This window comes from Saccostrea echinata, unplaced genomic scaffold, assembly GCF_033153115.1.
Source record: "Saccostrea echinata isolate AGI-Se365-2 ecotype Australia unplaced genomic scaffold, CSIRO_AGI_Sech_v1 ptg000016l, whole genome shotgun sequence".
NCBI classification, from domain to species: Eukaryota; Metazoa; Mollusca; class Bivalvia; order Ostreida; family Ostreidae; genus Saccostrea; species Saccostrea echinata.
In genome coordinates, this window is record NW_026889765.1 from 2442220 (window position 1) to 2469166 (window position 26947).

General features: G+C 33.4%; 1 protein-coding gene across 1 annotated transcript; it reads left to right on the forward strand.

Annotated features, from left to right (window-relative positions):
- The first annotated feature begins 319 nt into the window (after nucleotides 1–319).
- LOC133188807 (uncharacterized) lies at nucleotides 320–8239 on the forward strand. The gene is made up of 7 exons (XM_061324291.1): nucleotides 320–473; nucleotides 1630–1816; nucleotides 2843–4071; nucleotides 4357–4494; nucleotides 4793–4891; nucleotides 7026–7117; nucleotides 7918–8239. Exons 1-7 carry the CDS (start codon nucleotides 320–322, stop codon nucleotides 8179–8181), a joined length of 2163 nt encoding a protein of 720 aa, XP_061180275.1. The 3' UTR covers nucleotides 8182–8239.
- The last annotated feature ends 18708 nt before the right edge of the window (nucleotides 8240–26947 follow it).

Genomic DNA, 26947 nt, shown 5'->3' on the forward strand with positions numbered 1-26947 from the left:
GGTGAGCTTACATGTACAATGTACTTCATATAATTTGAATATGTGAACGACTCTACTATCATGTGAAATGAATTTTTGAATCATTTAACATATCCATGCAACCAAAGGGGCTAAGCCTGTGTTGCCCCAAAATCCCTCGTATCCATACACCTGAGTTTGGGATCAACATGGTCTTATAGCCTCTGAGCATGCAACGATGCTCAAATGCCAGATACAAGTACAACTTTAGTCATCTTTTCTCTCTCTCTCTCTCTTATTAATCATGAGTTCTAGTAAGTAAATAAAATTAAAATTTCAAAGATTTTTTAAGATATTGAAAATGAGCAACTTGGAGGTAAAATTGGAGAAGCAGGACTCTCGAACCGAGAAGAAAGAGGCACTGTTTAGGCGGATGCCTTCGCTGCGGGATTTGGCCAGTGAATGTAGTAGCGCGGATGTTCAAGATGTTATTTTGCCATCTGCCATTGGAAGAGGTGTGAAATAAATTTTGTAAAGGCATTTTTACCAGTTAATTTCTGAATGTTTTAAACTCTGATTATCTATAGATTTAAAATGGTTAAATTGTTTTCTGATATGATAAAAGTTGGATTTTTTTTATATTGGAAAATACAATCATTACAGTGCATATGTTTTTTTTCCCAATATAAGAAAATCATTTTTTAACACCACAGACTCCATTACAAAGATTCCTTCTTTTTTCTTGCACAAGACATTCGAATTTTAGATGTCAAAAATGATTTTTGTTTAAATCAGAAAATCGATCTAAAAAGATTCAACAATAGTATTAATTTTAAAGTAACAAGTTCTCCCATGACCTTGTCAGAAATTAATATATTGTGCCGAGGCAAGAATCCTAAAAAAAAAAATATTTTCCGCACAAAATACTATAAATTAAAATTTTTCTGATATATAGCTGGAAAATGAAGGAGAAGATAAAGTTGATTGTAATTTTTTGATATTTTTTTTTGGGGGGGGGGTGCAAAAATAGACCGATTTTCTTATATAAAAAAAATGCTATTTTTAAGGTGAAAAAATCAATTGATATTTCAGATTTTATTATTTTGTGATATAGAAAAAAAAATTAAATTGTGATGTATAAAATGTAAACAACGTTGGTACAGTGTAATAATAATTTAACATATAAAATATCTGTTTGTTTAACGTGAAACAATTAAAAATGTCATCATTTTGTGAAAAAAAACCCATCAATTTGTGATATCAAACAATTTATGTTTTGATGTAAAATATGTTTTGAGGAAGAAAATAATGTCTGTACTTTTTTTTTATCTCTTTATTTTCTTTCAAAATCTCGAATTTGTAATATCAATGAAAGGAATTTTTGACATTTCATATAATTCCACTGTATTGAAATTAACTGACAGTTACTGATTTTGGCCTTATACGCACATGTCAAAGTCCGTCTCCAGACAATTTTTAAGTGAACAAGGAATCTAAGCAGAAAATTTTCGAAATATACAAATGAGTCAACGTTGTAACCTAGAGATTAATGATGAACACATGCTGTGATGTACGTCTTGTATTAACGATATTCAGATACATAAACAATTCAATTCCTTTTTCAATCTGAATGCCATAGACATACATAAATTGCTTACGTGTATTTATCAGGCCTGTGTCGGGATGAACCGCTGACGGACTCTGGAAAAAAGCTTCAGCTGATGAAAATGTTGTGTTTGACCGTCCTCCCTGTGTTAGGGGTGTGGTCCTATAGTGTGTATATGTTGTCTGATACTATCACAATCAGAAGCGAAAATGAAATGGTAAGTCAAGAGATCATCAACAACCATATCCAGAAAAAAAAAAAAACAAGAATAGAAAACTATGTCTCCTTATTTAGTAAGTACATAAAACATGTATTTTTGATGGCAACATACATGTACATACATGAATTATAACAAAATACATGTAGAAGAAAAAATATCTGAATGGATATACGATCGATGTTTTCCTTGATGATCTACTACAAGTAGTATGTTATTATACATATATTTTTATACATACTCAAGTACTACATTTTAAAAGCTGTCTGACCGAAGGCTGACAGCTGTCGTATTTCTCCTTCCAGCGTTTGTCCGAAAACTTTATGATTCTTAGTTTGATTTGCAAACCAAATCACTAATCTTGACACATATATTGCCATAAAAATACTATATATATGTATATAAAAATTGAGAATATCTGGTTTTTGGAGAAAAAATGAGAATTATTATTGTGTAATATTTACTTCCACCCAGTAAATAAAGAAATACAAAATGATGGAATCACAAAATCGAACTGACTAAACTTGTCTAGATCACCTTTCGGATATTCAGTATCTTCCTAAGCACACATCATTACTCAGGTCATGGTCTTAGGTGTTTAGGCAGAAACTCAAAGGTCGCTCGCTGGTTCAAGCCCCGCTATGGGTATGATCCTTAAACAGAACACCTTATCTGCATTGTACCAGTCCATCCAGCTGCAATAAGTACCGGCTTACGCTGGGGGTTAACCTGTGATGGACTGGTGTCCCATCCAGGGGGGAGTCGATGACTCTACCGTTTAGCACCACGGAAACTGGGTATAAGCACCGGTCTTATGAGCCTCATGGTTCGGAGAAGGATTTAACTTTAATTAACACACATTTCTCTTGATTTCAAGATTATAACTGCTACTTAGAATTTCTTCCTCTGCAAGATTATTTGTAAAATCATCAAATTCGCAAAGATATACAACATACCGGTATATGAATATTCTGCCAAATTTTATAAACACATTCAAAAACCTTTATTTAAAAAATGTTATCTACAATAAACTCCAAGGAATACTTTTCAAAGTGATTTCTTTTATTCCAGACGAGGAAAGCTTTAGAATTCAGTGTAGAGCTAGGAAAACTTGTACATCATTTACAGAAAGAACGGGATATGAGTGTGTTATACCTTAGTGCTTTAAAACCGGAAACAAAGACGTTCTTACTAACGGAATATATTGAAACAGATCGAGCAATCAATCGTCTGCAAGTTTGGCCCGGGAATTTGGACAAATTGGACAGATTGCGCTTTGAAACAAAAACCAACATGATTCAATATTTGGCCAGGAGAAGACAAGCTTTGACTCCTTCTGACGGATTCAATATTCAAGACGAAATTAACTTTTATACAGACATCATTAAAGTGGTCATTAAATGGATGTACGATTCTATTAATGAAACCGAGTTCGCTGTTGTGTGGAAACCTCTTGTGGCTTACCAGAAATTGACAAGTGCTAAAGAAGACGTGGGTACGGAAAGAGCGCTTGGAACCGTGTTTTATGCCAATGGAGGTTTCGAATCTCATTCGTTTTTTGAGATGTATAATACAAAAGTTCACAATTTTAGAGCATATTACAAAACTGCCAAACTTTACTCGGAGCGAGTGGACATGATTTATGCCAGCACCGTACAGGAAGTTGGTAACAACCTTACCGAAATCATTGACCAGTTTCGATTTGACATTCAGCATCATGTTGAGGGAAGTAATGCCAGCGCCTTTGCTGATTTGGCCAAAGCTAGACATTGGTTTGACAATATGACCATTTACCTGGACGCTCTCCTGAATATCCAACAGGATCTCGGCTCCGAAATTTTAGCCATCTTAGACACTGTCGTTGAGAACGTAACGAGTAACCTAACAATTAGCGCAGCATTTCTTGTGATTGTTATTCTTATGTGTCCTTTTGTCATTTGGACGACAGAAAACTTAACCAGCAGCATCCAAAAATATGCTCTTACACTGGTAGACAAAACCAGAGAACTGACTCGTGAGAAAAGACGCATAGACTCTCTTCTCTACCAACTTGTACCAAAACCTGTCGCAGAGCAATTAAAACAGAACAAAACCATAGAGGCACAGTATTTTAAATCGGCTACCATTCTTTTCTCGGATGTGTTCAAATTCAACAACATCATGGACGAATTTAAAGCTGGTGATGTTGTGGAACTTTTAAATGAGCTTTACTACATCATCGATAGCATTATCGATACATACGATATTTATAAAGTCAATGCCACTAACGACGCATATATGGTAGCATCAGGTATTTCTTTTTAATAATCTTGGATGTTTTTTTGATTCACTCATTTGAAAACATACTTTAAAATATCAATGTGGAACTGCCGATAAACTGTACGTACATGTTGTATGCCTTTCATTTCATCTTATAAATAATGGGATCAAAAAAAGAATCGTTGATTCGTTTGCCAGTTTGTAATCATGCACGAATTGACATCATTTTGCTTGTCGGAGAACACCTACTAGTATATTGAAAATTTCAGACTGCATAAGAATTACCTTAATTATAAGTCGTTATTTCTAATTTCAGGTTTGCCCAACAGGAAGAATGATATGCATGCCCGTGACATCGCCATGTTTGCCCTGAATCTTTTGACTGTCATTAACCAGACACGGTTTAGTACCTGTAATGACAAGATGATACAGCTAAGGATAGGAATTAATACAGGTACAAGCCTGCAAAGGTTTCCGGGTGTGTTTCCGATAGCAAGTAAACTAAGTTTGAATTATGGTCACTTTCAAAAACCCCTCTAGGAACTCTTCACAAAACACAGAAGGCCCATAGGCCTGAAAGGTCACCCGAATTTTATGAATCAACTTGTTTGAGAAAGATATTTTGATTCTACACATTCTGACAAAAAATCATTGAGTTATATCCTCTGTATATTATATTGGTCCAATTAATATTTTATCATAGTCGTAAGAATTGTAAACACTTTAATATTATTCTTTGTTTTTCAATATAGGACCATGCATGGCTGGTATCGTTGGATCGATTTTGCCAAGATATGGTGTATTTGGGGAAACACTAGATATCGCTCACATTATGAAGGCCAGTTGTCACCGTAAGTTTTTATAGCTCACCTGAGCTGGAAGCTCAAGGAGCTTTTCTGAACACCTGTTGTCGTCTGTCACTCTGTCCGTCCGTCTGTAAACCTTACACATATTTAACTCCTTCTCAAGAACAACAGTACTAATTTCAACCAAACTTGGCACAGTATATCCTTGGGTAAACAGGATTCATAATTTCAGTGGAAGGGCCATGTTTCCTTCAAAAGAGGGAGGGGTTGATCACAAAAAAGTTAGATATAGGGTGGGGTTCATTAAAAATCTTCTCCACAAGAACCACTTGGTCAAAAAGATAAAATTCACCTTGTAGCTTTCTGACAAAGTGTAAATTATAAATTGTTCAAATCATGGCCCCTGTGGAAAGGGTGGGGTCACATTAGGGATCAAAGTTTTACATGAATATATATTAACATTTCTTCAAAAATAACCTTTCCCAGAACCCCTAGGTCAGAGAAGATAACACTCACAAGACAGTTTTTTGAACTAGTCTCTTCTGACTCCCTAACTATGTGTATTTTTGTTTTACGTCGTTTACTTGAATAAATAACATTTTTTTCACTTTCAATACTGCTGATATTTTCTCTTAATCCATCAAAAAACTAGCTCAGTTGACTTGGCTTCAGACTTGTAGGAAGAACAAAGAACAAAGATATGATGGATTAAGTTTTTTGAATAAGTGTAGATTTTAAATTTTACAAAGCTTAGCCCCTGGTGATACGGTGGACCACAATAGGGGGTCAAATATTATCGGAGAATATATAACAAAAAATCTTCTCCTCAAGAACAGCAAGGTTTGTTGCATATAACCTTAAATAAGGCACATCTGCCCCAATATAAGCTCAAGATCTTGGTACTATGAGGCGCCGTTTTGGTATTTACTGCCAAAAAGTGATATCACCTATTCGAATAAGTGATATCACCTATTCAGCTTCTGAATAAGTGATATCACCTATTCAGCTTCTGAATAAGTGATATCACCTATTTGATTTGAATAGGTGATATCACTTATTCGAATAGGTGATATCACCTATTCAAATTAAATAGGTGATATCACCAATTCAAATAGGTGATATCACCTATTCGAATAGGTGATATCACTTAATCATTTTGAATAGGTGATATCACTTATTCAAATAGTGATATCACATTCAATTTATTTATGAAATAACAACTGCTCCCAAGACTCTAGCCTTTAATTCTCATTTACTTTCACTTTCGTTTTATAACTTACCGTTCTTGGAGACAATGGATTACAGCTTCGCATTTAGTTCTAAGCACCCCAGTAGAATTTGTAGTTTGTTTTGCTCACAAATTATATTTTCATACACTTATCTATAATGTATACTATAGGAAAAATCGTGAAAAACTCATAATAACTGTTCCATACGGAAAATGCCCCACTTTACATAATAAAGAGAGAAAGGTATATATTGCCACTCTGTTGTATCCCAGCTTATAATTTATAAAATGTATGTAACTTTACAGGGGTCGATAACATAAGGTATTTAAAATGTCTCGGACTCAGTTACAGGGGAAAACGGGGCAGCCCGAATTTGCTTAATTCCAATGGAAATCTAGATAGTCTTGAGGAAGGGAGCATTCATTATTTATTGTTGTAAGAAATGCAAATAGGTGATATCACCTATTCGAATAGGTGATATCACTTATTCGAATAGGTGATATCACCTATTCAGCACGAATAGGTGATATCACCTATTCGAATAAGTGATATCACCTATTCATTTCCAATAGGTGATATCACCTATATTCAAATAAGTGATATCACCTATTCGAATAAGTGATATCACCTATTCGAATAGGTTATATCACATACTCGAATAGGTGATATCACTAAATTGCAATAAATACCAAAACGGCGCCTCATATGGTACTTTCGAATTCTCTCAGGTGGGAGTGTTTATCCTCCAAGCTCCACCGGTGCGTAAAAGAATTTTCTAGTGTGTGATATGCACACTTTGCAATTCCTGCCAGTAGTGGCGGGTGATCCAGTCTTCAAGCTGTATTGTACTTGTGACTAAGGTTGAAACACCACGTATCGGGTAAGCTGGTTGACTTCTATCCCTATTTGAATACAATGTCATAATGCATATTTTCCTTGATCTTTTGCAGCAAACAAGATTCATATCACCCAATCAACATGTAAAGCTTTGGAGTCAACGGGTAAATTCATTATGAAAAAACGAGGGACTATTAGCGCTATGGTGAGCAAAGAATATTAATTTTGATCCTTTTTTGTAAAATCAAGCTTTTTGTCCTCATCGTGAAACATTCCTAAATTTCCTCGGCGTATTCTAATAATGACTCAGTTTCTGTGATTCTAACGACCATAATTTTGTTTTACCTGTTGAGGAAAGTACATTTAAAGATACAAATTATCATTAAATTCCGACATAACCAGGTTTCTTTCTGATAATCTCAAGAATTCTTGATTCAAATAAATATTTAGAGGAATCCGAAATCATGATTCATATTTACTCACTTTGGAGTTAGAATTTCTTAAATCTAGCTACATATGAATGTTTATAATATTAGATGGAGCTTCATGTGATTGTAAAGCCAAAATGTGCCATAAAGAGCCGTAAAATAAAGTGTCGTAAAATAAAGAGCTTGTACATATGCATAAGAAAGAGATAGGATATTTCCAGTACTGAGAATTATAACTGTACATCCTGGCGTGAAGAAAGATACAAATCAACTTTCATTCGAGAGCACGTTATTCTTAAAAATTTTATAAGGGGTCGCAAACTCTTCCTACATAAGAATGGCACACATACAAAACGTTTGGCGTTCGACAAAAATTGATAATCATTATGTACAGACTACATTTCAACTCCAAATACAGCATACATGTATGCTCCAACAAAGCGAGATATCAAGATTCTTCATTGCTTTCCGCAACCTCAAGAGGTATTCAGCGCAGAAGATGTATTTTATATCGTGTTAAAGATACAGAGGGACATCATTAAAAAGTGAAATGATCTGTTGTCTCTATTTTATTTAGAATAAAGGGGACGTGACCGCGTATTGGTTGGTAGGCATGGTGGAGGACGGTCAAACTGCCCCTGGAAAAGACGACGAATACAATTTCTGTGTGGACAATATTTCGGAGGACATGCCAGGGGAAATAGCTCCCATTGACCATTACAAACGTGGTTTGGCCATGCCTATTATCAAAATGCCGGAAATCATTATTCCAAGTAAGAAAGACATGCCACACGAAAAGCAGACGGCAACCACAGCTGTAAAAGATATCCGGAATGATTAACTCTGTAGGAAAAAAAGTAACAATTTGGTGCAAATGTTTATGGAAATTAATTTTTACCTTGGATAACTGTATAACTGTTTTGGACAACCAGCAACAGTTTTGTTGTCTTTTGTGTTGTCTTATGTTCTTGTTGTTGATTTCACATTGTTGAATGACCAGGACTTTTATTTCTAATAACAGTAATACAGGTTCGGATGTTGATGAGAAATTATACATTTTTATTCTTGCAATGTTGTGGGAGAGGGAAAGTTGGAAGACCTTGATATTTATGACATTTAAAATAATTGTCTTGAAAGTTTAACACAAAAGTGAGTATTTGTCAACAAGCACCGTTTAATTAGATAAAGTCATGCATAGTCTGATTCTTCTATTGTCGTGATAAATAACAAACCAAGCAATATGATCTTTGTGCCAAAATAACGGACATAATAACTATTTTTTCGCATTAAGTTTGTAAGTATGTGAAGGAACGTATATATATATATATATATATATATATATATATATATATATATATATATATATATATATATATATATATATATATATATATATATATATATATAAAATTCAGGTTTCATACAAATAAAAAAAATCGACCATTCTAAGTTGAATGGAATGCTCCTTGAAAATAAATTATAGCTAAGTGAGGGCATTCATAGACACGCACATACACCATAAAATGACTTCTAATGTTTTCTTCACTACTTTCATCTTTATTCAGTATTGATTGGTTTCAAGCATTTTGCACTGATTACATTTACGTGACCTAATTCACAAGATTATGTGCAAACCTGCTAATAGTGCAAATTATTGTTGATTAAGGTGGGCATAATATTTTTTTTATGTTGAGAATATCTTTTTATCGGGCTTGGTCGGGGTTTAATACCCTCATTAGGATATTTTTTTTTCCATCAGGGTAATTTTAAATATATACCAAATTGTTTGGGAGCGTTCTGCCCAAAGAAAACGTCGCATGCATTAGCATTTCACATGTTGTTGTTAATTAACTTAAAAGATGTACTGAATATAGTACTACATGTAGTGGTATTTATTGCAGTATGACCAAATTTGTAAGAGAATATGTCTCGATTGGGATATGTCCCAGACGTGACATGCCCTTGTTAACTTTGATCCAATATTTCTGAATTCTGAGCAAAGCTCAAATATTTAATTTAAAAATGAATACCATAAAACGTGTGCGTGTTTTGATGCATGTCAACAGAGAATGAAATAGCAAACACTTTTTACCATATGTGTAGTATTTTAGAAACACAAGCGGATGAAGTGCATTCATCTGTAGCTGTCACGTTTTTCAGCTTCTTGAATAAGCTGAAGATAGAGTGGCCTGAGAAGTAACGTTTTGAAATAAGGAAAAATAGAATGGTGTGATAATCTATAAACTTATTGGAATACGAAAAGATATAATCTCATGAGAAACAATATATCGAAATAAGATATATTTCCAGTTACATCTTAAAGGAAAAGGGGAAGGGAAATCAAATTATTTCTTTAGAGAAATCAACGCAGAAAAACACAGATGGATGAAGGTTGAGTGCAGAACTACACAGCACTTTTTAAAAAAAAAATTCCCACGATTTACATTAAGTGATATAGTCGTAATTTTGCATATTTTTGACTCTGTGGTGCAAAAAAAAAATATGGCTGAGGTTTGTTTAAAATTACTTTCTTAAGAAAATGATAACTAAATTTAACAAGTACGTGGTATGTCGTTATAAATGCATTCAAGATGCAGATTGATACACAGACATATGAATATTTAGCATCGAAAATCTTCGAATGTATAACAATGAATAGGTGAAACGTGATGGATGAACACGCTTCTGCCTGATTTGAAACCTTCTCTCATTATCGGCCGCAGCAGCGGCCGATCTATTTGTGGTTGAGTTTGAATATGCACATGGGGAAATGAGACGTTATTTTTTTATTGCTTTGTTGGAATAATTCCTTATTGATAAAAAAAATAAAAGTTAAGAATAAAAGCCTGAAAAAAATTGCTTAAAACTAAGTCTAAATATTTTGTTATTATGTTTCAAGTTGTTTTTCATTTCTCGTCAGATATTTATTAAATGATTTTACGAAAAGTTCTTTCATGAAATGCTCCCTAACATGGATGTGCGTAAGATATAAAAAGAAAACGTATTGAGTTTCCGGATATGAATTGCAGTGCCTATAATAATTAATAAATTGGAATAAGAACGGAATTTGTTTTGAATTTACACTGCAGTTGCAAGTGACACAATGATTTTTTTTTCTGCGCTTCACATACATATCTATCACAACACTGATCGGAATTATAAAGTGACAAAAATTCAGGGTATCAGCACGTGAAGCTTGTGTCATTTTTGTCAGCATTCAGACATTCATAATCAATTATTTTAGATATTTGTTGCATTTGACCTTGGATCTAATAATTTGATGATAATACATTCCTATCCTTTATTGCAGTTCGATTTTCGTATTAATGAATTTATTTTTATTTGAATAAAATATTTAACAATTGATCACTGAAAATGAAAACTAATGTAAAAAATACACAGCAAAGCAAAACAAGTGTAAATATGTATCATATACTTTTTTCTATTTGGATTTTTTCTTTGGACTCTTTCTTGTGGAATTTTTTTCAAAATGAAATATATTTTTGCGGCCGATTTGATGCTTTGCATCAAATTAACTTGTACTATACTTGTATGAATTCCTGTGTGTTTCCTCGTGCTTACGTATTGTTTGCCTCCATATATGGTTAGGGCTTACGAGGTCGCCAATCTGCAATAAAGTCAAGTAACATGATTTTTTTTCTCCCATGAGATCGTGATTTTAAATTTGTTACCATAACTTTGGCTAAGAAGAAAATATAATTGTCTGTCAAGTATTTTTGTCAATCAAAATATATATACAAAGTTACGGAAACTCTATATAAACATTATAGTTATCTTTCTTTGTCAAAGATATCCTGAAGGAAAATTGTAAATGGGTTTTTTAGAAACTAATCTCACAATTTCAGTGGAAATCATTCACAAAAAATCCGATTTTAAGAGGAAAAGTGGATAATATAATTCCTCTATCTGCTTTTCCTTAATTAGACTAGTCTCAAATGTTCATCGATTCTTTCCACATGCAAAACTACGAAAGAACACGTAACGTACACTGTAAATGTACATTCTTCAAGAGGGCATTTCTAATTAATGAATGGGGAAAAATATATTTAAAGATTTTGGTTTTAAAGTCTTATGCACTGAGGACAGTGATCATTCAACCAAATCAATCGTGTACTCCATATCAAGTTATTTAAAAAAAAAAAAAAAAAAAAAAAAAAAAAAAGAAGACCTGTCAGATTTTGAGTCAACTTGATATGCTGCTCAGGTATATTTGTAGCGCTCCACAGGCAAGTGGTGGCGTCTTCATGTGAGTGAAAAATTCTCGAGAGGGAAGTTCAACAACAACCAAAACCAAAATAAAAAAAAAAACAAAAACCAAAAAACAAAACCCCCCCAAAAAAAAACAAAAAAAAAAAACCCATTATCGCCCGCTATTTACAATGCTTAACTGTGAAGGCCAAAAAAAAAATTGTAATCGAATGTGTAATTACTCTACCGAGACCGTTTTTGTTGAAAAGCATGAAGTGCGAATTCGATATGTTTTTCGGGTGTATTTTTCAAAACTTTTTTGTTTCCACGTGTTCTGTACCTCTAGCTGTTTATAAAAAAAACAAAATAGAAATCGAGCAAAATGCGTCGCATGTCTGCACAAGAAGTGCAAGAGAAATTGGCATGGTCCAAGCTAGGCGCAGTTTACAAGAGGCTTGTTTTCTTTCACTATATTTGCGAATTTACTTACAAACTGTAAAAGTATCTCACGAAAGACCAACAGAGCTTTTCTGAATGCATTACAATTACAACAAGTAGATTTTTAATAGAGACCAAATAACGTTACTAAGGTTTCTCTGGAAATTCAATGGAACCGGAAGTGTAGACGACTAACCTCGATGGTCAAAACGTCGTGTAAAGATACCTGAACATGAACACTACGAGGGCCGTCCAAAAATTACGCGGACTCGTTGCACAGAAAATATATTTGACGACATAATCAAGCAAAAAGTCACAAATAATATAAAAGAATCTTTACATATATGGTCATTAAAATTTCATATCAAAATATTGTAAATTGGTATCAATTTCAGATGATTTAACAGGACATATCATGAAGTCATGGCGCAGTAAAACATTCAACGTCACGGGCATTTTAAAAAATAGGAGCTTTCATTTTCTCAAAATTTTACCTAAGTATTTGATACTGTATAGATTGGTTTACCTTATCCATTCAGAATAAACATCCATATACCATTTCTGATCAAGTTTAAAAACTGTAAAACTAGTATTGTGTATTCTAGTTTGTGTTAAACCCCAAAACTGCAGATATTTCTGAAGTAAAGCTTGACCTCAGTCGATCTCAATCACAGTCTTAACAGCCCATATCAGTGTTTTGTCGATGAACTTCTTCCATCCCTCCCGGATTGCTTTTTGACTAAGGTCTAACAGTCTAAAATTCTTTTTTTACATTTTGTAGAGATGTGTCGGATATTCCGCTGGTGTTCTACATGTTTCATTAGGATTATTTTGGGTCTCTGTTAGCGTTTTCCCAGCATGATTCATGATTTGATAAAACTGCGCTGCTCCGTCAATACACAAGATGTCACTTTTGCAGTTGATTTCGTAGGGGTCACATCAGAGAAAAATTACAATATTTCTGTTAGTACTTCAAATATTACGTCAGAAATCTAAATACTTAATAATAGAACAATAAAAAGAAATTTTAGGGGAAATTGTTGAATAAAATCGTGAAATATGGAAAATAAATGAATAAAATGTTTGATACCGCATGTTTGTTTTTCAACATTATTGCCGTGCTCCGTACATCACCATCAGCAGTATCAAAACAGCAATAATTTCATGAGATAATAAATAAAATAGAAAAAAAAGTGTGAAGGTTACATGTAGGTTTTATTAACAGTAGGCATTTGAATAAAGCAAACGAACATTCATATATAATAATGAGAAAATATGACATACCGGGTAATGCGTAGAACAACGAGGGAGTCATGATGCAAATGCATTTTGGCTAACATTCAACGCAACGACACGATATCTGAACTGGACAAAAATTATAAAAATATAAAATATAAGTAAACTGAATGCATGCAAGGGAAACGGCAAGTGAATGTCAAACCCATATATATATATATATATATATATATATATATATATATATATATATATATATATATATATATATATATATATATATATATATTACACACTTGATCAAATAGAGAATAATTCATGTACCTCCTCTCAGCATGTGGATAATTTAGATACTTTTCATAACGGTACAACAAAAATAAATAATATCCAACTGGGATTTCAAGCTGACACATCATATTCCTTGCATGTTAGTAAACATATAAGAATTGTTCTTCAACCATTTAAAATCCTTTTCATTAAATACGCAAACAAATAATGCAATGATCTAATTGTGAACTGGGAAGCAGTATTTTCTGTTGTGTGAAGTTATCGCCCATATAATTTTAAATTGCATTCATTTTTTTGTATAAATGAACATTTCTGCTATATCCATTTTAAAGTAAAACGATCAAGAATAAACATTTTATAATTTATTTTCAAATAACGATAAAAATTTTCTCTTTGTTATAGAAAAAGTATTTTACCCGTTATTTTTTATTGTAAAAACTATGAAACATATATGTATCAGGCGTATATATAATTTATTTTACAAGGCCAAAGTGTTACTGAGACAGACAAGAAATAAATAAAGAGAGAGGGAGAGGGAGGCGGGAGGCAGAGAGAGTGAGTGAGTGAGTAGGGAGAGAGTGAGTGGGGAGAGAATGATTGAGTAGGGAGAGAGAGAGTGGGGAAAGAGGAGTCAGTGAGTGGTGAGTGGGAAGAGAGAAACGAGTTTGGAGTGAAGGCGAGGAGAGAGAGTGAGTATGGAGAAGGGGAGAGCGAATGGAGAGAGAGTGGGGAGAGAGAGAGTAGTGTCTCAGTTTCATTTTAAAGTTATGTCAGTAATTTTTGCGTATACAATTCAGCTGACTTTTTTTTTGCACTTTTGATGTTGTAAATTTTGCTTTTCTGGTATGGGTACTTCAAAATTTACTCTTATTTTGACCCGCTTGATATCATACTTGTATGTTTCTTCTACTTGTATAAAACAACATATTTAAGAACCCTCTATACACTGCACACTAAAGAGTTCCAATTCCGTGGAATTTTTATGCAGTTAGAGTAATCTGCCCTTAGATCTAAAATGGAATAAATTGAAATCTAAATTTATCATTCAATTTGTAATCAATTCAAACATTCTAAACATTTCATTTGGTCTAGTTGAATTAATGGAACGCCTTATTTGCATGTATTTTTGCCATTTAAGTAAGCAACAGTGATTTCAGTTCACCAACAATTCATTGTCTTTGAGTATTTATCCTGGGGATAAATGGCAGGTACCCTATGCTGAAAATTAAATAGATAAACTTCTTATTTATATCTTTATATGATACAATTTTCTCAGAGCCCAGAAACATTTTTCATTGGTGTATAGAGGGTCCTTAACTTGAATGTGTTTATTGTGTTGCAACTTACCCTTTTCACAAAAATACTTACGACTAAGATAAAAATTTGCCACCTCTGTAATTTTTTTGTTCAAGAAAGATTTTAATTTTTTTTTCTAAAATATTACTTACCATCTAGTCTAATGCAATGGAAGTATACGATTTTTGGTGACCTACTATAGCTGATATACTTGTTAGAGACTGGGAAATTTTTTGTCTTAGTCGTAAGAATTTTTTTGTGTAAAGGGTCGCTGCGTTCTCTTCATGTTCTCCAGTATCTATATATAACGCCGCGCAATTCACAAGTTCGCATTATATTTAACGATATTTAACGATTAGCGGGTACCAGTAAAAGTTCTTCCAAACCTCTTTCTTTACTCCTCACTAAAATATAAACGTCAGTGAAGAAGAAACTTCAGGAGTATTGTGCAACAATATTTTTGAGAAGTTGTGTAAATCAGATGTGGATACTTAAAAATTGCAAGGTACTTTTGGAAAAATTTAAAATCACAAAATTTTACCAAAATAACATAAAAACGTACGAGTTTTCAACTCTGTATACAACCATTCCAAGCGATAAATTATTGACATTATTTTTTGACATTATTGACAGCTGCTTTTTCAATAAAAATGGAACTCGAAAATTTATTTACCTTGTCATTGGTCATTTACAAAATCATTTTGTTAAAAACATTCTGATTGTAAACACAAGTACTTTGAAGTTGATAATAAAAAGATACTTGAGTGTCTGATTGACTATATCTATGTGGTTTTAGGAGACCAGGTCTTCCAACAATCTGTCGGAATTGCCATGGGTACCAATTGCGCCCCGTTATTAGCAGACTTATTTTTGTATTCATACGAATCAGAATGTATTAAAAATTTTATACACGAGAAGAAAACACTTTCTGTGGCCTTCAACTCGACATTTAGATATATCGACCATATATTATCAATTAACAATAGTTATTTCCATTCTTATGTCGACACGATATATCCCAGTGAGCTTGAAATTAAAGATACCACAAAGTCTGACACATCTGTTTCATACCTGGATATTTTACTAGAAAAAAGACGTTAATGGTAACCTAACAACAAACCTTCATGATAAACGTGATGACTTTAACTTTTAAATCGTCAACTTCCCTTACTTATGCAGTAATGTACTCTTATCAGCTGCATACGAGGTTTATATCTCTCAGCTGATTCATTCCGCAAGAGCATGCGCTACGTATGAACAATTTCTAAAACGAGGTAAGTTATTGACAAAACAAGTTAATGAAACAAGAATATCAACAGTCTCGTTTAAAGTCATCATTTCGTAAGTTCTATGGTCGATGCAATGACCTTGTCAGCAAAACTATCATTAATATGCTGACTTACATTTTTCATACTAATTGATAGGCCATTATTTACACGCTGATTTGTCGATTGAATTTTCTGTTATTTCCCTGTGTGTGTGACCTGTCAGCAGGGATGCTCACTTCTCCATGCCACCTGATCGAACCTCTGATGTTTAAGAGGTCCTTGTTTGCTCTGCTCCTGATTTTTATTGTTTGAGTGAACTTTTGAGCTTGAACACGGATCACCATATTTCATGATATGAATTATTTCCCGCTTATGCATGGCATGGGGGATCTAGATGGACTTCGGTTTTTAAGGTCCCAGCCGAAAGACCATTGACTTTCAATGCCAAAGGAATAGTCACTTTCTACATATATTGAAAATATCTCGGTTTGGCACGGCACTAGCAAGATTGGACAATCAAACGCTGAGCTCGGGTGGCGTACGAAGCTATCTCCCATAGACACTAGGCTACTATGATCAGAGACGCAGTTATTAAGAACTAATTTAATTGTAATGATATCAAATTAAAAAAAAATCCAATAAATGCGGGTTTGTGACAACGTTTTAGCGGGGTATTGATATTTGGAAAAACAAGAAGTTAGAATACAGCTAGAAAATAAAACATTAGAAATGTGGTTCTGATACTCCTCCATAGTTTCTCATAATCAAAAGTTGACAAACGTCTAGACTTTACATTTGTAGACTTGTTAATTGTCTTTGTGTTCTCGGCAATATAGATAGCAGAAAACATGTAGAGGGATGAATGGATAACTTACATCACACACATGCACGTTTAATGTTTTGTTCACTAAAAGTAGACGAAGTGTACAAGTATGATATCAAGCAGGGCAAAACTACAGTAAATTCTGAAGTTGTATGTTCGGAACTATATGCTAAAATTAATCGGAATTACCTACTTATATGTGTAGACTATGAACCTGCTACGATTGCAAGTTCGGATTTACAAACTAACAAGACTGGATATTTGAACACGATTACCCTCCATACTTTAGCACCCTTTTCTCGTGACGGCTGCCTTTTTACTTCTTTTGTTCAGAAGAGGATCGAGCATGGGAGGGGGGTCTCCTTACATATATGTAGTAAATGAAATAATACCCTCCAAGGTAACACGGATCCCTTGTTAGCTTTTAAGTTTATGCTATGGTGGTAATCGGCTGGTCCTTCAGAAGTTTCATTACCCCCTAACCTCTTAATATCCACTTTGTTTCTTTTTGTTGTTTTGTTTTTGTGTGTCTGTGGTTGTGTTTTGTTTTGTTATTTTTTGCAAACTTTTGCAGTAAAGAAACTAAAATATATACTGGTGTATTGCGATTTTGACAAACTAGAATGTTCCAAGGAACTCATGTGTTGCCTGCTTTGTAGTTGCCTTAAAGATGTAAATAAATCTTAAAGTGGTCAGCTATATATTACTATAAGCTTGATAGTTTATGCATTCGCCTGCAAAGAAAAAATTGCATCCATGGATTAGTATAAGACTGCAACAGAATCTGACAAGAAATTCTGACAAGTTGTTCCCTAACCCTCAAATGAATAATTAAATAGAAATTATTAGAAATAACTACTAGTATCTATCATTTATTAATACGTGTTTCCAACAATCCTCCAAACAGATGTCTGTCTGTATTTACTGCAATATTGTCAGTCTACATGATCCACGTGGAATACCTTTTATAGTATTTAAATATAAGTTTGTGGGGAAAGCGAATACGATACAGTTTCAAAGCTCAACTTATCATAAGCTCAACGTGTTTTCAACAATCCTCCAAAAGAGATCGGTTTGTCTTTTTACTGCAATTGTCAGTATACATGATCCATATGAGTGGATTGTAATGCCGGTATTTTTCATAATATCTTATGACAAACAGCACACAAGCTCAATAACATATATAGACTTACCTCTTAAATGTCAAAAATATTCCGTATATCAGCACTATGATCTATTTTTGAAAGTTAGGTCAAAGGTCAAGAGTCACGAGGTCAGTAACCATGTTAATTTACAAAAGCCATAGTACCAAGCAATATTTACTGTATATTTGCAAAATATCAACACCATACCTCTTACAGTTCTCGAGATAAAAGGTGTGACAGACAGACAGACCGGGTGAATTGATCCCCAAGTACAGCTCTGCTCTGCAGGCGACACAAAAATGTATTGTGATACTTTTCTTAAGACCGATAATACCACCAAAATGCTTGGACTTCTGATTTCTTAAAAAAGTTTTGAAATTTACGATGTCAGAAGTAAACGTTTTCAATCTTTCCAAACAGTAAGTTGTATGGTTTCATTTCGTTGCAAAGCTGTAATCAAATCAACAAGAACGGTTTTGTTACAACGAATTTATAACTATAGCTTTATAAGCTCTGTTTAAAAATGGAGGTTAATAAAACAAGGAAAAAAGATCATTTTAACTGTTTTTGAAAATATTACAATACATACTGAAATACATTAAATATATCGCAATTCGAAATTCCCAACCGATACCTAGCACTATTGTTGAATTTTCACAACACCGTATTGACCGAACACGTATGTTTATCTGGTGATAATCTGATTGGCTACATATAGGAAACCTCTTTTAGATTGATTGATTGATTGTATGTTGTTTTAAGTCCCGTTCGAGAATTTTTCACTCATATAGAGACGTCACCATATACCGGTGAAGGCTTCAAACTTAGACCTTTAATCGGCACTTAGGGCCATTGAGCAGTGAGGGTTCTGTATTGTGCCAACGCAACGCAACTTTCACTTCAAAGTGCCGAGCGCTTTGCGAAGGAACAGTTGCTACCTATTTTTTATCGACTTAGATCAGTCGCAGCCGTGATTCGAACACGGAGCGAGCGCTCTACCGACTGAGCTACCGTGACAGTTCGGGTTCGATTCTCGTTCGCTGTGCCACGTCAAACATAAAACGTTAACATAGTTAGTATTCTAACTGTTCCTTCGCCAAGCGCCCTGCACTAGAAATCAGGGTTATTTCGGTGAAACCTCATTAACCGGGGTTCCGTGATACGGTAGGCGTTTGGTACGATAAAGAAACATTACTGCTCATGAAGCTATTCACCGGTGTATGGTGACGTATTTATACGCGTTTTGGAAGAGGCGTCTTTACTCATCACTACCACGCACCTAGTTTATCTAAAAGGAAGAGAGAACATACGCACTCCTACTAATGTGTTCAGAACATTTTATTTTTCGGTGTTCTGCAAATTATAAAATCCGAGGAGTTCCCAGTAGCTCTGGCGACATCTAGCGAGACTACAACGAGATAAGGTAAATTATTCACGGAAATGTGGCTAGGAAGTGACTAGCACATGGAGACATGGTAAATAGAAAAGTTATCTTGCGTTTCATTTTTCACCACTGCATTATATTTGTAGAAATGTACCTCAATCTCCTATGAATTCATTCAAACGTCAATAAGTATTCTTCATTATTTTCTGCACTTACGTATTAAAATTTCCTTTTGGACAAACATGCTTGCATGGGAACTGGGACTATATTTTTTGGCGTTAGATTAGCAAATGGGGTACCAATATAGCTTTATCTGAATGAGTTGAATTGCATTGTGGGTTACTACGGATACTATAGGAATTTTACTCTTGAAAACAAGGCGATCGGAAAGGCACATAGAACTTTTTTCCCCCATGCATTTGAATGTATTTCCATGCTGTCCGTTTTTAATTATTCTATTATTTCCATACTCACAATTACAAACAATTTATTTGTAACATGTTAAATAAACCTGGAGTTCTAGGTTTCTCAAAGTAATACTGTAAGGCGATTTTCGTCTGCATTCCATTGTTGTACTATCGGTGAATACAATTGTCAGGTGGGTTCCCTGACCAAAAAGCACAGATTATCACGGGTATTGTAATATGAAAAAAAAACTTCATTGCCTAAGGGATGCTGCTCGTTTTCCTTAACCTTGAAGCGCTAGTGTTCTGAACGTGGCACAGACTACATTTTCATATGCATTTTCTAGTTAAGAACGTAACAACAAATTACAAACGCTCGTGGCATCTTTCATAGTTTCTATCTTTGTATTTTTTCATATAAACATTTTTTTTTAAATTTTTTTTTTTTTTTTTTTGCAATCCGTTTAATATTGATCTTATATTCAACCGAACCACGTGTTGCTATTCATTCAATGATTGGTCAATTGGTGGTGGTAAGATCCTCTGTGCGCATTAATAACAAAAGCCATATAAGATATACAAAGATTTGTCATATACATTTTTTCCCTACCAGCGTATTGGGCGATTTTGGAAAAATTAACACTACTACTGTAAGCTCCAATTTATGACGTAAATTATCACAAAAGCGAAGATTGATTAAGTAGATTGTGATTTTTTAAAAAACCACCTATTTCTGATTAAAACCTGGAAAATCTTTCAGAAAGGTCTGGAAACACATTTTTATAGGACATGTTTTTAAAAGAAACAGATTATAGCAATGTCCTGTTTACTGCAATTTTATTTGTAAAACCGGTTTTACCATATTACCTTTGAATGGGTCAACCTACACCACGTGCCTTGAATTTAAATCACAATAACATCAGTAGGGGTGATATGCGATCATTAGAGTCACGCTCGTACATCAAAACCCCTGATCTGGGACCAAAAATATCACAATTTAGGAAAAGGCACTTTTTCTCAACATTACTACACACCTACTTCATCTGCTATATACAGTGTATATAGGGGAGAGAGGACATTTTCAGAATGATCATAAGAGACACGCTCTTACTTTAGAACCCCTGACCCTGGGACCATGAATTTTACATTTTTTGGTAGAGGGCTCAATGCTTAATGTCCAGGGGTAAAGAGGATTTTTTTTTTTAAAATTGCACTAATTTTGATGGTTTTAGACTCTCCCCTCATGTTCCAGGGGAGCAGGGACAATGAAATTAGCATTTTTGTACCTCTTCACTCATTGATAGTATATAGGCTAAAATTGGTTAAAATTCATGTAGCGGTTCAAGAGAAGAAGCTGAAAAAGTTTGAAAGTTTACGATCGATGCACGTCGCACGAAAGATGTTGGACGACAACAGACAAAAACAGATGCCAGTATTTTTTATTCAAATAAATTATGCGTTATGCGAACAAACACAGTCTTATTTCGTCTTGAATAGACACATTAAAATTTGTGACAACAAAAATTTTTCTAATTACTTCGTATGTTCAATTATTTAACCTTTTTGCACTCAAAAAATTTCATTTTTCTTGCATTAAAAATTTAACAAGCAAATAAATCATTTGAAAGTAATGACATTTTACTGAATTTAAGAAGAATGGTTAAAAGTATCTTATACATGTATATTCAGAAAAGAATATTAAAAGTGGGGATCTGTGATGTTAATTTTTAGATATTACTACAATAGTGCTAATTTTAAGTTTAAATTAGGGCTGTTTTTTTCTGAATTTTGGCAATATGTTTGCTATATTTATCTACTTTGCTCCGAATTTGTTTTGTTTTAATGGAATTTTGAGCTTGATTACTGTTCGTTATCTTCATATCTCACAGAAGGTAAATTCTAGAACAAGTACATATTCTATAAAATATACATTGACAATAAATTCCACTAATAGTACATAATGGCAAAGGAAAGAAAGGTGTTTTTTTTTTTTTTTGCACAAAAAGTAGTGCAATTGCAAGTGCAATATTGATATATGAAAATCTTTGTCAAGTTTCATATTTGTTAATAAACTTTTCCAAATATCCTATTTAAAATATAGACTGAAGATTATTGTTTTTATATAAAAGTATAATAATAATGATATAGGTATTGGAACCATACCCAGATCGAGTCTTAAGTTTTGTACCTCATGTACCCATGTTTTGGCTTTTGAGAAGATTAAATTAGACATTACATGTATATTGATAAAACAGTAACATCCATCTAACATATTTATATATTTATGATGAACACTTTGTGAGCAATCTGTTTTTTGTGTCTTTTAAAAAAGGACAATTGCAAATGAAACCCAATTGTTAAATATCAATTTGACTTTAAAAAGTGCGTTCTCTGTTGCTGTTGACCTGCATGATTTTTAAGGACATGAATAATTATTTTGTTTATTCGTCCAAAGAGGAAGAGAGAATAATTATTGCATTGTGAATAGCTTTTTATTGCATTCGTTTGTATACATTTATGCCATAATTTTCAAGCAAGTTCATATCAAGTCTACGAAGGATTAGCTTCAGGATGTCATGTTTTGTGGAAGGGAAATATAACGTTATAGACATTTCAATTAAAGTAATGAAACTGACTTAAATGATAACAAAATTTCTGTGTCACAAAAGTTCTTTGCCTTCCCAACATGTATATGATGCAAATTGTACAAAATGACATGATAATGAAACTGTGTTTCAATACGAATAAAATGACTTTATCGATATCTCACCTGAGCTAAAAGCTCAAGTGAGCTTTTATGATTAAAGTTGCTCGCCGTTAATCTATTTTCGTTTATTTATTTTTGTTTTCAACATTTTCGACTTCTTTTCATGATCAATTGACCAATTCAAACCAATACCACAGAGTTTATTTAAAAAATGGGCTACAAGCCTTTTCAAGGAATTATGATTTAGACATAATGTAAATACAATGAGGTCATTTCAAAATTTCAATTTCAATTCTTTTCAAATGGGGCAGAAAAGTTTACTTTTTTTATGAGAGTAGCTTGAAGTTCTTTTTTTACCAAATCAAAAACCACTGGGGCTAGGAAGGGACTGCAAAAGAGGGCCAAAGTTTGATATATCTTTACATATCTTTGCCTAATGAACCAATGAGCCAGAATAGAGAAATTTCAAATAAAATTTCAAATAAAATAAAATAAAAGCTTCTCTATAAATTGCAGATTCATTTTCTGAGTTTTGCTCAACACATGGCCCCGGGGAGATCGAGGATGAGGCCACAGGAGGGAACATAGTTTTAAATTACTTGATATAATAAAAATTATTTTCAAGAAGACAGCAGCTAAAGGAATATATGACAAAAAATCTCAAGGTTTTTAGTAATCATAATGATCATATATTATTAATTCAATTTGCCCCCAAGGTTAGAACGGAGAAAGAATGGCGTGGGGGTGGGTGGGGGTGGGTGTTCAAGGTTCAATATATGGAATGTATAGAAATTCTTTTAAAATTTGCTGAAGAAACATAAGGCAACATTCAGTCATATTGATATACAAACATCCCTTGTGAAAATTCAAGTTTGGTGAATTCAATGTCCCTGTGTCAATTGTGTGATCACTATATACATGTATATGTGACCAGAGTATTTCATGGGAGCGAGTAGGAAAATTCTGAGGAACAACAGGACCAAGGTTACTCAGGTGAACATTGTGGTCCATGGGCCTTTTGTTTTTTCAAAATACCATTTACAAAACTACTTTGAAAGATTTTTCTATACGTGTATTTTGTGTCGAAATCGGACTAGTTGTTTGTATGTACATGAAGTATTCTTTTGAAATAAACGTTAGTAACATGTGCATGTAATATTCATAGTTGCACATTTAATTTTTCAATGACCATGAATTTACATTTATTCCTAACACGATAAAAGCAATTTTTTGTAGTAGCATTGTACATAATTATTATAAACAGTTGTGAGGATTATAACCCCAAAACAATTTGTTATGAGACAGATAGTCAGCTAAAATCACTGTTTCCCCCGCTTGAGAGATGCATGCTTATTGCTTTTTGCGTACAATTAAGGATACATCTTGTTTTCCTTGTACAAAGTACATATTGAAATATAAATGGTACATATATCTCAAAACAATACTAAAGTACGGCGTAAGTCAGTATGTCTGCTACATTGACAAATTTAAGCAGAACTTGTGGTCCCGATAGAGAGCCGACCTAATTCGATCTTACTTAGTACCTACTGCAATGTCTAACAAAAAAATCATGAGGCTTATTGATGCGTTAGTAGTCTTTTATTTCCGAAAGAAAACACCTTTTTTAAGCTAAGGTAATCACTTAAGTGTATATCTGAAAGATTGTCAATTATTTCAAAATTTGCTATGGACGACAGAGATCTAAACTAAAGAATTTTGAGGTTTACAGATCTGTCTTAAAACATTCAGCTTACAGAGTACGTGCTTGAATTGATGTTTTGTCTATTAAGAAGAAAGAGTAGGGAGAAGGACATTAAAACTTTGGCAAAAACTTAACTAGTGAGCCTGATAACGATTTCTAATTTCTCTTAGAATGAGACCGACGACAGTGATCTGAATAGCTAGTTTACCGCTAAAGTGAATATTGGCGCACTGTGAGAATGGCAAATATGAACATGCAGTGTGAACAATGATTAGAGACTTAAATATGTAATATATAAAATCAAGATTACTTGTAGTCACAGAGTCTCCAATTTAGACACAACTGATTTTAAAAAAAAATATCCAGTGGCAGAGTATTGTAGAAAAAAAAATCAAGGAAGTTTAACATTCATTTTTGTACAAATATTGCTTATCTAAAATTTAATGACGAATTGCCAAAGCAAGACTTTTTTGTATACAATGTACCTAAGGTGTGAGAGTGGTCTAACCAGGACAGGGAATTTTTACCCGAAGGGCATGAAATCCACACATTGTAATGCAAAGGAAGTCGTTTGTTTTTTACAGTCAACTTTCGACTACAATTTCACTTGTGATTTCCACAATGTTTGTGTATGAAAATTAGTAATTATAATACACTAGTACATTGAAGGCCAAGTCATTGGATAATGAGAATGAAATACAAACCATAATCATAAGCATGCATTGGACAGAATGTAAATATAGTATGTAGTCGTATAATTTTAGAAAAAAAGCATATTTCTTATTTAAGCCAAACTCTTGTACTCTTATGTAAACCGAAGTACAATTATTCGTTCATATCAGTTGCAAAAATATGTTAATCAATGCTTTTAGAAACAAGCTCTTTGTCCAAATTCATGCGTTATTTGTTCCATTTCGTATCATCAATGTTCTTCATCTTTTTTTTTTCGAACATCGGTGTATTAACACCAAGATATATATAGATAGGAAAAGTTGCAGTAAAGATGTTTCCAGGGTCGATAAATGGATATGACCAAAAGCAATCTTAGGATAATGTTGTCCGTGAGTCTCTGTTTCACATTGTGCTTTTGAAGTCTGTCTGATAGACATGTGATTTCCTTGGCACGTTTGACAACTGAATGACACGTTAGAAAACAAAGGCAGGAAATTTATGGTCATAAAATCAGATAAATATTTAATGGACTCTTTTAACAACTAGTGGAATGAACTTTTAAGATGCTTTATTTGAAGATTATGATATTTATATGGACGTTATCCCTTAAATCCTTCAGGTTTTCGATTGCAAAACCCGTAAAAGAGAAATAAAAATAAAACAAAAGTACGCATCAACATTTCATTGAGCAATGAAATTCTTGGGATTGTCATAAAAATACAAAATACTTAACCATCACAATTTTTTCTTTCTCATAAATAGTTCAATTGACCTTGTTCATGTATAGTTCGTCAATGTTAAAAATATAGCTTTCAGATTAAGGAAATTCATAGTTAACAATATTCCTAAAGATTTTATTACGTATATATACTCGCAGTGAAAGTTAGAAGCAACGTTACTTCACCCACACAATTTTTGAACATTTTTGAGTCTACCTCAAGCATGGAAGAATGATTGTAGTTTTGCTTTCAGCTTGATAATTACTGAGACTTTTCGCAGGCAAGTTACCTTTTTTGACTCTACATTGTGCTTTGCCCAAATTCTGTCTGACAAGACCATAATTTGAACCGATTAACTTACAAATAAGTATACATATTGTGGATTCACTTGCCCATTTGACACTTGCAGGTTTTAAAATGACATTTTCTGTTTTTCATTTTATGTAACTCTAGACTCAGTCTTTGTTCCCTTACATACATGTATATGTTCTGATTTGCCTTTTCTTGACCAGTGTTTTAATCAATCAAATGGGAAGATTTTGAAATAAACTTTCCCATTTATCCTTTTAATAGTCTCGTTTTGGACAAAAATCTGAATGAACTGAATTCGCTTTACCCAAAGATAGCTGGAAATATCTTATTCATTTTTCAGAAGATGTGCAAAATACCTGAAAGAACCGTCAAATTGACGTACTCATTGTAATACGGAAACAATTTCATCAGGATAGCCCACTCAAGCCTCCGGTTTATAGAAGCGCTGTAATCTGAATATTAACCGTCATCAAATCTCTTTTTTTTCTATTGAACCTTTTGTCTCATTGCGTAAACATCAAGGAGGGGAACATCTATATGTCATCTACATAAAATAAATTTCATATGCTCATCTCTACTGCTACTAATCTTTCAATTATCTAAACAAAACATACTCAATTTACACCTTTCGCTGTAAAGTTTGTTTAAATTTATGATGTTGAACTGAGGAGACCTCGTATATCTGTATTAATTAATTTGAAATTATTGTCATCATCATCGACATAAATTTCGAATGCCTGGTTGCTTAGGTTAAGAGAATCACGGTACTTATACTTCTAATTGCGATCACATAAATATTTGTTTGACGGAAACTTAAACCTTATCTCGGTGATTTCTGTCCTGCTGCTCGAATTTCGCATGTGCACTGTTAAATGTGTGTCAGACGGAGAATCGATTGTAATTATAAGCCTTTTCGTCCTGAATGTTATTCTAAAAGATCTCTCTTTTTTTTTTTTTAAATAATCTGAAAATTGTATTTTTATTATTGGTCACACAACTTTTGA